Genomic DNA, 12,973 nt, shown 5'->3' on the forward strand with positions numbered 1-12,973 from the left:
TGTCTTATTGTTCATGCAAAGTAGGTGAATCATCGTGAAACCTGGAGGAGTATCTTGTGATACTGGGGTGATGAGGGGTTCCTTGTGTTACAGTTGATATATTCATAATTGACAGCACACCTATTTAGCATGATGAGCACACATATGTGGAGTGACATAACAAAGCATCTGCTTTTTCCCTTATCTTACCATAAGTTGCTTTATTAAAAGGAGGATAACCCAAATGATACTACTGGTGATGCATCAGATGACCCACTCTGAATAATCCCATAGGACTTGGGTGCTTTGAAAGGCAGAATGATTACATATGGGAAGTTATTTAAGACTAATGCAAAAGCATTCCCTGTGATGACCTCAGAAACTGGCAAAATGTATATACTAGTAAACAAACAAACAAAATAATATATTTTGTCAAAATAATTTTAAGATATTTTGGGCAAGAAAAATTTGATCACATCAACAATGAAGCATGCAAGGTCCTTCCAGTCAATTAACTTTTCATTAGCCCTGTGAAGCCAAAGCCTCCAGAAGGGCCTTAGGAATTAAAGCTAGCATACAACAGCTTTCGCCATCCACTGGGGTTTTTGAAATCTCAGGACTGGCTTTTCATGCAGTTTCCATGACACAAGTTGCTCACTGATTGGTTATTTTACAAAACAGAATCAAAACCAAGGCAGTGAAACTTCCACTGAGTTTCTCTTTCTTTTAACTGTGCAAAAAGGTGTAACTTTGGCATCAAAATGGAGTTCTGAAACACAATCTTCTGCATAATTGTTTTCGAGACTTTGTTGTTTTTATTGTTAATATGTGTTTAAATTGAAAGTGATAATTATGACCATCATGATATTAAAATCCCAACTACTCGTGCCTTGTTTGATTAATCGCAACTTTAAACAAAAATGGCAGTCACTGTGTTTCTAATCATATTTGTAATCCGTGTGCTACCTTCCTGTTTGCACATTTGATTAAACACAGAGACAGACACAGATACACTCACCAACCGATATCCAGTGCTCATTACAAAGGCTCAGTCATGTGTCCCACATGAAGACCCCCGTACCAGTCAGTGAACATGCCTGTGCATGCACACTGTGTAATTATTTGCAAGAACATGAATTTATATCGTAGTAGCTGAACAGCAGGAATGTCCACGTTCGCTGCTGAGCACTCAGCAGTTGGTAAAATTAACATCATACTGGGTCAGAATGGGCACCAGTAACAGAGTTGATGTAAACAAAAACAGAGAAGGTTGGCAGAACAGGGAAGGCACAATATCCATGTTTATATCTGTTATTATGTTTCCTCTTGTGTTATTAAACCCTGCTTTGTTGATATTAGTGTTATACATGCAGCGTGTGTTTCAAGATTTGATGTTGCTGATTCTATTGCACCAGAACAACACAAACATGTTGACCACAACAGAATAATTCACACTAACATGTTTTAAAGATAAAAAAAAAAGAGTATTTAAGACTTTGACTTCAGATTGATTGAGGACTGGTGGGAGAGATCACATTTCACAAGTTTTAGCCTCTCTACACTGGCTTCCTGTTAAATCCAGGATAAAGTTTAAAATTCTTCTCCTCACATATAAAGCTCCCCTTGACCAAGCTCCATTGTACATAAAAGATCTTATAGTTCCATATATTCCAAATAGAGCACTTCGCTCTCAGACTGCAGGTTTACTGCTGGTTCCCAGAGTCTCAAAGAGTACTATGGGAGGAAGAGCCTTTAGCCATCAGGCTCCTCTCTTATGGAACCAACTCCGACCGTGGGTTTGGGAGACAGACTCCCACCACAACTTTAAGATCGAGCTGAAAACCTTCCTTTTTCTTATAGTTAGGATATGAGCATCTCCTGAGTTGGAGTCTGCATGTACGGGACCCAACTATCCAGGTTATGCTCTTTGCTCTTATAGTGATGGGTAGTCTAGCCAACCATTACTTACGTTGCAATGGGGACATTACCTAATGCACTGAGAAGTACTTTGCTCCATTTCTCTAATGTATAAATGTATAAATATATGACAGTATTGTTATCTCTAACTTATTTCTCTCTAAGTCTCTAAGTGCAATTGTACATGTTGTTCTGTATTTCCGGTCCTCTCCACCCCAACCAGTCGAGGAAGATGGCTGCCCTCCCTGTCCCGGGTTCTGCTGAAGGTTTTCTTCCTGTTAAAGGGGAGTTTTTTCCTTACCACTGTCGCCATGTGCATGCTCAGGATGGGGGATTGGATTGAAGTCATGATTTGATGCAATCAGTTGGTTTCTATTATAGGCTATGTATGAATTGGCTTGAAATTATGTGTATGTAAAGTGCCCTGTGACAACATTGTTGTGAAGTGGAGCGATACAAACAAAGCTGAATTGAATCGAATTGAATTGAATTAAATTGAACTGAATTGAATTGAATTGAATTGAATTGAATTGAATTGAATTGAATTTAATTTAATTTAATTGAACAGAACAGATGGTAATCATGTTGTATGATATGCTCCCCGTCCAACATAATACCGCTGCGTACTGCTACTCGTGAAACTAAGATTAGTTAAAAGCAGAGAAAAAATGTCCCAGCAATCATAGCTAGGATTCATCAACTATTTTATTTTATTTTATTCTATTTTATTCTATTTTTTGTTTATATTTTTGTTTGCCTTTTAACCTTGAAAACCACATAAAATCAAACTTAACTTTAAGACTATTTTTTCAAGACAGTCACTGATGATTGTTATTTTAAAAAAAAACATAATTCTGTTGCCCTCTGACAAAGTTGCTTCCTGCATCAGATGTTTCTTCCCTGAAGCACAGTGTGGGATAGACTCCAGTCCCATTATCTGAATGAAATAACATGGGTACAAAAAATTAATTAACATATGAAGAATGTATGAAGGTAGGCTTTTATTTATTTATTTATTTTGTGTGTGTGTGTGTATGTTGTCCATATCCAAGTTGAACATCTTATATAATCATGCATGATTACTTGAATACAGTGAATGATGAGTACATCAGGATCAATCACAAAGAGGTGTGTGTTAAACCATGATGCAGACCTGACACAGAGCATTTGGTGACCCAAAAACACCCAATTCGGTGTTAAACATGAATCATTGTCATTTAGACACTGATTTGAAACTGCCACCATATGGCTTTTGTTAAAATCTTTAAAAAAAATAATGGTAAGAAGGATGTTTAAAAAAGCAGCAGATTGTAAAGGGTGATTAATGTAAAGGGAATACTACAAATACCAGAAATATTTGACTTGGAATCAACAGGCATGCAATTGCAATCAGAAGGGTTTTGTTTTTAGTTTCCTCAATGAGAGACACTTGGTAAAAGACTTTCTCAAAGAACATTAGAGCTAAATTAGACTTTGATAATGGCCATAAACAATATGCTCTGGAGAGATAGACCAGTATGGGTATAGTTAGATTTATTCGTTGCAGATGTTTTGTCTTTGTGATTTAATTTGAAATTCTGTATTATGTCACAATGCAAGGCCATCTTTATTAAAGTTAAAACTAAAGCAGAAATGGGCCTTTCAAAAGGTAAATTCTTCTAAAAACAATACCATATCCACCAAGCAATTGCTTAAACATTTTCTTTGATTTCTGCTTTACTTGTGTCTTGAATTATTGTCATAATTTTTTTCCGGGTTTCAGATGTTTCCAATAGCAGCTCAAGTGCCCGGCAGGGTCTTTATGTTATATTGGTGGCTTGATGTGTGTGTGTGTTTGGATGGAGGAGGTGGGTTTGGGAGTGCAGCCGAAATACTGACATAACAAGCTAGAGGGGGGTTCAGCTTATTTTAATATTATTTGGTATTAAAGGGGTGTGTACCTGTGTGTGTATGTAACATGGAATTAAATAGATTAATCCCTGCCAAAGACTTGCCACCTCTTTTTCTTTTCTTTCTTCTCTCCTTCTCTCTTCTGGGTGAAGCTATTAGAGTTACGTAAACAGGGCTGCAAAGGGCAGCAGCTCACTGACGTCTGCAGTAAAGCATTTATAAGATCACTCAGTAGTTGCATTTACCAACTGCGCTGCTCAGTGAAGTAACACAGATTCGGAGTTGATGGTTACCTCTGGCAGAAATGCACAGAATGCCTCATGGAAAAAGGGAAAGCACGTAAGGCCAGTTTTCCATAAGCATTTTTACTGAGCATCTTTTTCTGCAGACTCATGGAAAACAATGAAATTACCCTCACAATAAGCTAAAGAAAATACCAGGAAATTTTTTTGTTGACTTACATTATGTATTTATGTGAGAAATTGGCTTTCACTGCTTTTATTGTCCATGTGAAATACATGCCCTCACTTTTTCTTGCTTGCTTTTTCTTGCTTGCTTTTGTTCCCAGCTCATCTGAAACCGAAAGCAAGAAACTTCACAGTCCAGAGCCAGCCCTATATGTATGGGGAATGCCTTCACCACCCTTTACACTGACAGACCAATCCAGTCAACCAAGGCTAGAGGAGGGCAAAAGGGGCTTCTGATGAAGTCATGTCCAAATCCTTCCTACTTACTCATGCATCTCAGACTGCCGGAGTTGTGCAAGTAACCCAGTGGGTTTATGAAAGCTTTTATGCTGAACGTAATTATATTTACAGAACGATTAGGTATCAGCTTAAACTTTTAAACCTGAAGGGAAGTGAAGTTTTACAAAACAATTGAGTATTTTGTAAAGTTAAAAAGAAAAGAAAAGACATATGTTGGTAATGTCAGAGTTAACTTGTTAATATATGTGCTGCATACTTGCATACTGGGTGATTGCTATTGTATTTTTAAGTCTTTCAGGAAGGGGAGCATGAATATTGATCTGACATCAATTCTTTCAGTGAAACATCCAGATGTATGCCATGAAATCTGTTTGTGAATTCACCGCCCACAAGTCCATTATGAAATTAACCACCTGGCTAGGATGATTCCTGGTCAGAGATCAGTCAAGGTGAACCATCTAAACCACCATCTGCTCGGTGGAAATAAGGGCATGAACTGTTGCCAAATCTTTCCTGATTACAAAGAAATGGGCTGGAAACCTGATTGTTCTCACAACTTGTTCTGATCTTTGAGTTCCAACAACATATTCATGGGCCCCAAACATGCTAATTTTCTGGTTCTGCTTCCATATCAGTGAAGTTAAGTGGTAGTACAACAGAGTCACTAATGCAGTCCATGAACAAAGAGTAAAAAGGAAAACAAGCTGCCATTTAATCACATATCTACTACTTCAGGTTGTATGTCGTAGCAGTTGCATGACATCAGAGCACATGTCACACATAATAACATAGTTGACAGATTGTCAGGTTATCACAGAACACAGGTGAATGGCAAACTAAGCCTGGACTCTGAATGGCTCTGGACATGTGTAGCCTTTGTATTGGAAATCACAGGCCCATGCTTCTTTCAACAGTTTCTCTGCAAGATAGCAAAGCCTGACACGCAACAGCCCAGAGACTCACGCCATGTAAACAAAGCATGGCTCCGCCTCATCCTAAACATGCAAGTTAGGGTGGCCTCCCCCTCTCCCCAGCAGTAGGAAGAGCAGCTTTATCAAGTGTTTGGGCTCAATGAAGGCAGATCCAATCATTAAGTGGAACAAAGCAACAGGGACTCTGCAGATTTAAGCCTGATAGTTTAAAACTCCTTGCTGGAGGCTTTCTCAGAATGTTCTTTTTTTGTTGTCAAAGTAAACACAGGTGACCAGATTTGTAAGATATATCAAATAACACTGCCTTACTTTGCCTGGTTTTGAACCATATGGTTAGGCTTTGTATCACTGTTTTTGGTCATTGGTCAAGAATATATCTTACTGTAAAATGTGTATAAAATGACTTGTTTTCCAAAAAGATGTACACATGAAAAGATTTCTTTAATATTTTAGGCAATTTTTTGTCACATTTTTAAAATAATAAATGCACAGCTCACGTTTAAACATTTGAACATTTTTTTGTCTTTTCTCTCTGTCAAATGCTTCAGATTTGTAAGCCGTCATGAAGAAACAGCTGTTTATAGTTCTGCCCACAGGTTGTGATGTTCTCCTGTTCTCCATCACATTCATACAAAACTGTGTTTGTAAATATATCCTGTATAACATGCAAGTTGTATCCGTGCTTGCTGCACAATGTTTCATGCATGGAATTATTGTGAACTGAAATGACAAAAATAACAAAAACTTTGCACAAAATCATCATCTCTTTTCAATCTGCAGCAGCTGTGCTGTGATCAAGACAAAATGTGATCCTGTTTCCAGTTCAACCTGGGACTGATGTACATAAAGATGCAGGCCCATTATGAAAGGTGAACTAGATCAAAAAGCATAGTTTTCTTTCACATTAGCCATTAAGCATTCCATCCCTACAGTCTAACTCATCCCACGCTTTTTTTTTTTAATCCTCTTTACTAATTGATTGAAGGCAAACATGACTGAGAAGGAAATTAGTCTAATGTGTGTAATTCTCCATGGCTGAAGTCTGTGTGTTTACTCTGCTGAGGGCCACGTTTCCAGGACGATGTATGTGCCGAGGTCCATCTATCTAACAAAACAGGCTGCAAACTGTCTAGGACACAAAACATGATTCAAGATTAAAGACAAGAGCCTAAATGAACACAGACAGCATGACTGAGCCTGAGGACACATTATACTGTATTAGAGCACAGACCCAGAGCTGGTTCTCAGGTGATCAGCAAGTCTGTGTGTCTTTTATTATGGCTCAGGAAAGTTAATGAAAGAAAAAAAAAAAAAAAAAAAAAAAAAAAAAAAGATTTGCTGTTTCTCATTCTGCAAAGCAAATAAAACTGTCATCAAAGTACCATAAACTGTGTCAGCTATAACCAGGTTATGAGTCATGTAATAAATAGCTGTTTTAAAACATGACTTAACCTTTTTTCCAATCATTCAATGTGTTGTGCTATGCATCGTACAACCCCCTTGAACATGTAATTCAAAGTTAAGTCTTTGGTTGATAAATGCATGAAAAAAAGTCTTTAGTTAAACATATTTACTATTACAGTATCATAAGTCTAATGGAAAGTGATATAAATAACCTGATGACAAGGATCTGCATATCAATCATACTTTTAGGGAAGATGCATCATGCTGGGAGAGTAGTCGGCACGTGTTATGTTTTATGCAACAGCAAGAACACACTGGCTTAATTGCTGACCAATAGTGAAGGGTGTAGCATTGGACTGCTCCACTCTGGTAACACAAATCCAGTGCTGAGGCTTTGAACAACCAGGCTTAAGTACACCTATCTGATTTCTATCCTGCTGCCCCACAGAGGGCTAAAAAGGTCATCAGTCTTGGGAGGTTTGAGGTTTCACCTGAAATGAAGGTAAATAGACTTGTGCATGTTATGAAATGTACGGTTTATTTTGTTATATTTCTCTCCATTTCAGACTTTTAGAAGGTAGCTGGAAAACACAAGCAGACATTGAAGGAAAACTGAATGATTAAAGTATCAATGTGCGGAAACTTGCTGACATTTTTTTCTTGTTTCAATTCAATAAAAGGATGACGCAGGTTTGTAAACCCAGTGAATCTTGACACACTGGAAACAGTCAAGCGACCTACAAATTACTTTTAAACTGCCCACAAGGGTGCCTTAGATTAAGTTAAAAAAAATGTCATCAAGGGCCTGAAGAACCTGATAGGAGTTTCAAAATGTAGCTTTGTACATTTGATGCCCTTTCAAATAAACTAACAGTATGAAAACAATATAAAGCGCTTTTTATCAGTTTTAGGCTATCTTTTTGTGTCATTTTTGCTTTTTTAACTTTCTAAATGTTTTATAACGAAAAAGCGTAGGTGATGTGAAACATTAATAAGGACTGCAACACAGAATGTGTCAGCCAAAGCCTTGAAAAGAAAGAAAGATAAGAGTTTAGTAAAGATATGGATCATTATAGCAGATATTGACACGTGCATCTGCACGGGCAACACATTAATCACACTGAAAACGTTCTTGTACCCTCAAGCCTTTCTCTCTCTGCGCTGATTCATCAGATGGAGGATAGGTGAAAGGTGACAAGTGCTCAAAGTGGCAAAGTGGATGAGCAGAGTCTGAGTCACAAACGGTGGACTCTATCTTGGGCTACTTTAATTAATAGGCCATTGAGGAAGTCAATACAAATTGGATTGCAGGCAGTAGTAATAACCCACTGCACCAATGTGTGCTTCTTCTTTTTTTTTTGTGAGGTTTGTTGCTATATCTCTACGATCATGGCATTTTGTCCAACCTGCAACAACACGAAGGAACATAATGGCTTTAAAGGAGTGACACAAAGAGACTTTCATATGGAGAATAAAAGCAACAGTGTCAGGACTCCTAAAAAGCTCACATGCTTAATGCGCGTGTGTGTGCACCACTACGGTTCTGTCAGTTCCCAAACCTCATCCAGCTGTTTACTACCGACTGGACGTTTGTTTACTCGATAGGCTGCTTGTGACTGGGGAGGCACATGAAGCTTGTGTGCGCAAATAAATGGACTGTCCCTTGAACTGTCTCCTAAAGACACAAGACTGTTTAGTTGAACCAAGATTGTGAGAGGTTAATGTTTACATTGTCATTAAAAATCATCAGTGTAATCCAATGCACACTCTGAGGTATGCAAAAATAAACAAATAAAATTACATCATTTTTTAATTTGATTTGCGGTTATTGCAAGTTACATTTTATGGGCAAGCGTAACAATAATAGTGATTGTAAATGAGTGTGTGTGTGTGTGTCGTTTCTTCTCTCTTTTCCTGTGATGAGGAGTGGATGGAGCTGACGCACACAAATAGCCTTAGTTAACATTACAATATTGGGTCTTGCTCCTGCTCTCCGAGCTGCACGGTGACGCATGACGCATTGGAGGCGCGGCGAACTTCCCCAATAAATTCGCAACCTGCTCTCGTCCTGCTTCAGAGACAAAGCGAGGTCACACCTCTCAGATCAGAGCTTGGATTTAAGTCCATCCCCACACGCGGCACCTAACTGGCCACCGGGTGCAAACTACTGCTAACATGATTAAGAAAATGTCGCCATCCGAGAATGAGTTCGACATACCGCCCAAGAACTGCCACCGGATGGTGATTCTGGGCTCCACTAAAGTTGGGAAAACAGCCATTATCTCTCGGTTTCTCAATGAGAGATTTGACGACCAGTACACACCCACCATTGAAGACTTCCATAGGAAATTCTACAGCATCAAGGGAGACGTTTACCAGCTCGACATTCTGGACACATCTGGAAACCATCCCTTCCCTGCGATGAGGAGACTTTCAATTCTCACTGGTGAGTTCAGCTTTGATGCAACTTGGAGCCAAAACACCGTGCAGCTTATTTGCCCACAACCTGTGTGCTTGCATTCAGCATTCAAACGTGTCCTCTCGTTTCTTTTTCTAGGTGATGTTTTCATCTTGGTGTTCAGCCTTGACAACAGAGACTCCTTCCAAGAAGTGCAGCGCCTGAAGCGCCAGATTTATGAAACAAAGTCCTGCCTGCGTAACAAAACCAAGGAAAACGTGGACGTCCCGCTTGTCATCTGCGGCAACAAGTGCGACAGAGACTTTTACCGCGTGGTGCAGGACGAGGAGATCCAGAAGCTGGTCAGTGGAGATGACCATTGCGCGTACTTTGAGATATCAGCGAAGAAGAACACCAACGTTGACCAGATGTTTCAGACACTCTTTACCATGGCCAAGCTGCCAAACGAAATGAGCCCCGACCGTCACTGCAAAATGTCCCTGCAATACTGCGACGTTCTCCACAGAAAGTCCTTCAGAAGCAAGAGATGCAAAGACGGGAACGCATATGGGATTGTGGCGCCGTTTGCACGGAGACCAAGTGTGCACAGTGACCTGATGTACATAAAAGAGAAAGCTATAGGCGGCAGTCATACCAAAGAAAAAGGCTGCATTATTTGCTGACAGCATATCTGAATGCAAATAGACTTTTCTTTTAGACTATACAGAGCTGTTGAGGCCAGTCAGTTTGCCTCCAGGAAACACGAGACCAGAAACTGTTGACATGTTGAACTGGACTGATTTTAAGACACTTGCTGCAGTAGATGAGCTGAAAATGCTGTAAAGCTGTGTGCATAAAGCTTTCTGAAAGCAGCACTGGAGAGAAAAAAAAAAAACGTTTACATTTCCCTATTTTTTCAGTGAAACTTGAATGTTTGTTGCAGAATGAACAAATTTGATTCCGCGTGTGTATTTATTATGACTGTGTCAACTTTTGCATTGAATAAATAAAACACTTGCTACTTTCATAACCTGTCCTCTCCTCGCCTCTCATTTCAAATTCAGCAACACACAGTTTCACTGTTGGAAGATATTTGTGATATATTGAGATTCATAAATCACTGCATCATCCAAATATATTAGATGTAAAACTACAGTATGCTAAAGGGGGAAATCATAAAGGATCCTAAAACTCTGTTATAACTATTTCAAGCATGTTCAGCCACAATTATACAAAAGAAACTTCCGTTTCTGTGCTTTAACTTGCTCATTTAGAGAAAAGTCTCCAGCTGTTGGGTAATACAGTTAATAACAAAGGCTGGATGCAGTAATAAAAGCTATTTAATAACAAAAAAATATATAATACAGAATATGTACAAAGTCTACAGAGAACACCACATAGCATAAGACCTTCACAAATATCTGACTGGAATTCAACTGAGGAAAAACACGTCAGTCTCATGTCCTCGTTTGAGTGTGAACAAAACAAACAAATAAACAACAACTCCCAAGTCTCGTATCTCTGCTTACAGTCTCATTGTGCTTTTGGCACATCAAACATGCAGAGACTCTTGTATTTCTGCAGCAGCTGGTTTTTGGTCCGGACCTGCTCCCGCAGCGTGGCCAGCTGCTGCTGCTGCTCCTGCGGACTGCTGTCTATCCCCGGCATGCTGGAGATCTGCTCCCGGGCCTCCTGGATCTTTGCTTTCAGCTTCACCAGCTCCTGATGGACATCCGGGCTATCCTTGTCCATACTTTGAGATAAAAGTGAGAAGAGCACGTTAATATTGTGTGTTATGACTGTATCTGTTATGTCTGCTGTCCGTTAGCTTCAGCTAACATCCTGACCAGTATAACACCAAACAAAACAAAACAAAACAAAATCCAAAAGCCGGAAAAACACACGTGACGTTAGCACGCGCAGTCATGTCTATGCTCTTACCATTTGATAATATCATGAACTAAAGGCAGTAAAGAACAATCCTCCGTTTCTTTTTCGAGATTTGCTTGAGCCACCGCCATCGCTCTTCCGACACAACGGCGCAGATTGTTTACATCATGCGCCAATCTGATGACATCACAACCAAGCGAGCGCTTCAAACATAAATACTTTACCAAAGTTTCTTTCCTCCATAATTTCATATTCTATTTATTCATTCATTTATTTATTTATTTTTGTTCACAAATCCTTCTTTTTTATGTCCCATATGTTGTTACCGTCTTTGTTATTGTATTGTTAATATCAAGGTCTCTATCGCTTTTGTAACCGATATACAATGTCACTTTTGTATTGTTGCTGAAATAAGTAAGTAAATAAATAAATAAATAAATACTCTACAACTGGGGTAGTTTTTCTCTTTTTTTCTTTCTTTTTTCGAGATGGTGATAGCATTTATACTATCTTCGTTTGATTGATCAAACACCAATGAAATATGAACAGCTGCTGTGACATCGTGGCAACCCAGTATCCCAGTCCTACTTCTAGAATTGAACACATTCATAAAATTTTGATGCCAGTGTTGTCTAAAAATAATTTGATCCCTGCTAAGAAGCCACCTGGTCCGACTTATTTATTTATTTATTTATTTATTCATGCATTTATTGATTTATTCTTGTTCCTTCTTCAAAATCAAAGCTTCAAAGCTGTTACACATATTTTCTTTTATAAATGTGAGAAAAACGAAATATTTTCAGTGATTTAAATAGTCATTTGCATGGCCTTTTTTTTTTTTTTTTAAAAAAGGCCATCCAGTTCAGAGTTTTCCCAATATAATATTCAATAGAATGATGGCCCGTGTTTCACTTGAAATAGGCCACAGAAAATCTATTAATACACACAACAAACACACCTGACATGTGATTGGGAATAGGCTAAAGGCTCCACATCCTGCTGCCTGGCAACCCTGAAGTATCGACACCTAAAGTCAACCCACTATGTCTACAAATGTGACACAGCATGCATGAAGAGTGACAAACGGTAGTGTAAACAATGATGCACATGACAAGCACAAATGTAGTCTAATGGAGGAGATGCGTCATACAATTTGTCAATTCTCCTGATAATTCAAGTGCTGTATTCAGGTCATGCAGCTCCGTCTAGGTGTTCCTTTTCTTTTACTTTGTGCACATGGCAAGGTCACGCTTGATGATAAGAAAATTGATTTGAGGGGAAGAGCACATAACATACTGGCAACGTTTCTCCTGCAAACTGTCTTTTTGATTTCTCAGCAACAACTCCTGACCTCTCAAATGCAGCTGATAATAACTGCAAACACAAACTCAGCATTGTCTCCAGTGTCCATTGACTCACATTCCTATGATATTGAACTTCAATCCGCCACAAGTCTCTATCTCCTCTCAACCTGACAACTTTACGATTTGCAAGGAAGTTGAGCCTGAGACTTTGTTTTATGTGCATGGATGAATAGGGGGTTGATTTTATTTGATCAGTAATAAAAATGAGATAACAAAAATTCTTCTTTTGGAGCATCAGGAATTACTGCATTCAGAACATGAACCCTGAATTGAACCAATCCGTTGGGAAAATGACTGATTGATCAGCTGATCAATGAAAAAGAGTTTTATTCATTTTAAACACATGCAACCATAACTACATTCTACTGGCTTCTGATGATGCTGTGGAAATATATGATTTTTTTTTCCAGATGTTTCATCAAAGGATATATTCACCACTAGATCTCCACTGCATTTGACACTCTTATTACGCACACCTGGCGAATACCAATG

At 38.8% G+C, this 12,973-nt stretch overlaps 2 protein-coding genes across 2 annotated transcripts; one reads left to right on the forward strand and one right to left on the reverse strand.

Annotated features, from left to right (window-relative positions):
• Positions 1-8,975: 8,975 nt before the first annotated feature.
• Positions 8,976-9,910, forward strand: LOC306765913 (dexamethasone-induced Ras-related protein 1-like; the record flags this gene model as incomplete). The annotated part of the gene is made up of 2 exons (XM_079253451.1): positions 8,976-9,275; positions 9,387-9,910. Exons 1-2 carry the CDS (start codon positions 9,005-9,007, stop codon positions 9,908-9,910), a joined length of 795 nt encoding a protein of 264 aa, XP_079109577.1. The 5' UTR covers positions 8,976-9,004.
• A 646-nt stretch (positions 9,911-10,556) lies between these two features.
• Positions 10,557-11,259, reverse strand: med9 (mediator complex subunit 9). Its single transcript, XM_079252920.1, has 2 exons — positions 11,169-11,259; positions 10,557-10,980 (listed from the first exon to the last, which is right to left on the reverse strand). Exons 1-2 carry the CDS (start codon positions 11,246-11,248, stop codon positions 10,761-10,763), a joined length of 300 nt encoding a protein of 99 aa, XP_079109046.1. The 5' UTR covers positions 11,249-11,259; the 3' UTR covers positions 10,557-10,760.
• Between the last annotated feature and the right edge of the window lie 1,714 nt (positions 11,260-12,973).

Source organism: Telmatherina bonti, assembly GCF_933228915.1.
Source record: "Telmatherina bonti genome assembly, chromosome: 14".
Taxonomy (NCBI): Eukaryota; Metazoa; Chordata; class Actinopteri; order Atheriniformes; family Telmatherinidae; genus Telmatherina; species Telmatherina bonti.

Bases quoted from the DNA above. Each gene is read 5' to 3' on its own strand.
- med9 (XM_079252920.1), bottom strand. From the start codon at position 11,248: ATGGCGGTGGCTCAAGCAAATCTCGAAAAAGAAACGGAGGATTGTTCT. The intron at 10,981-11,168 runs GTAAGAGCATAG...TTTATCTCAAAG, and splicing joins GTTCATGATATTATCAAATG to TATGGACAAGGATAGCCCGG.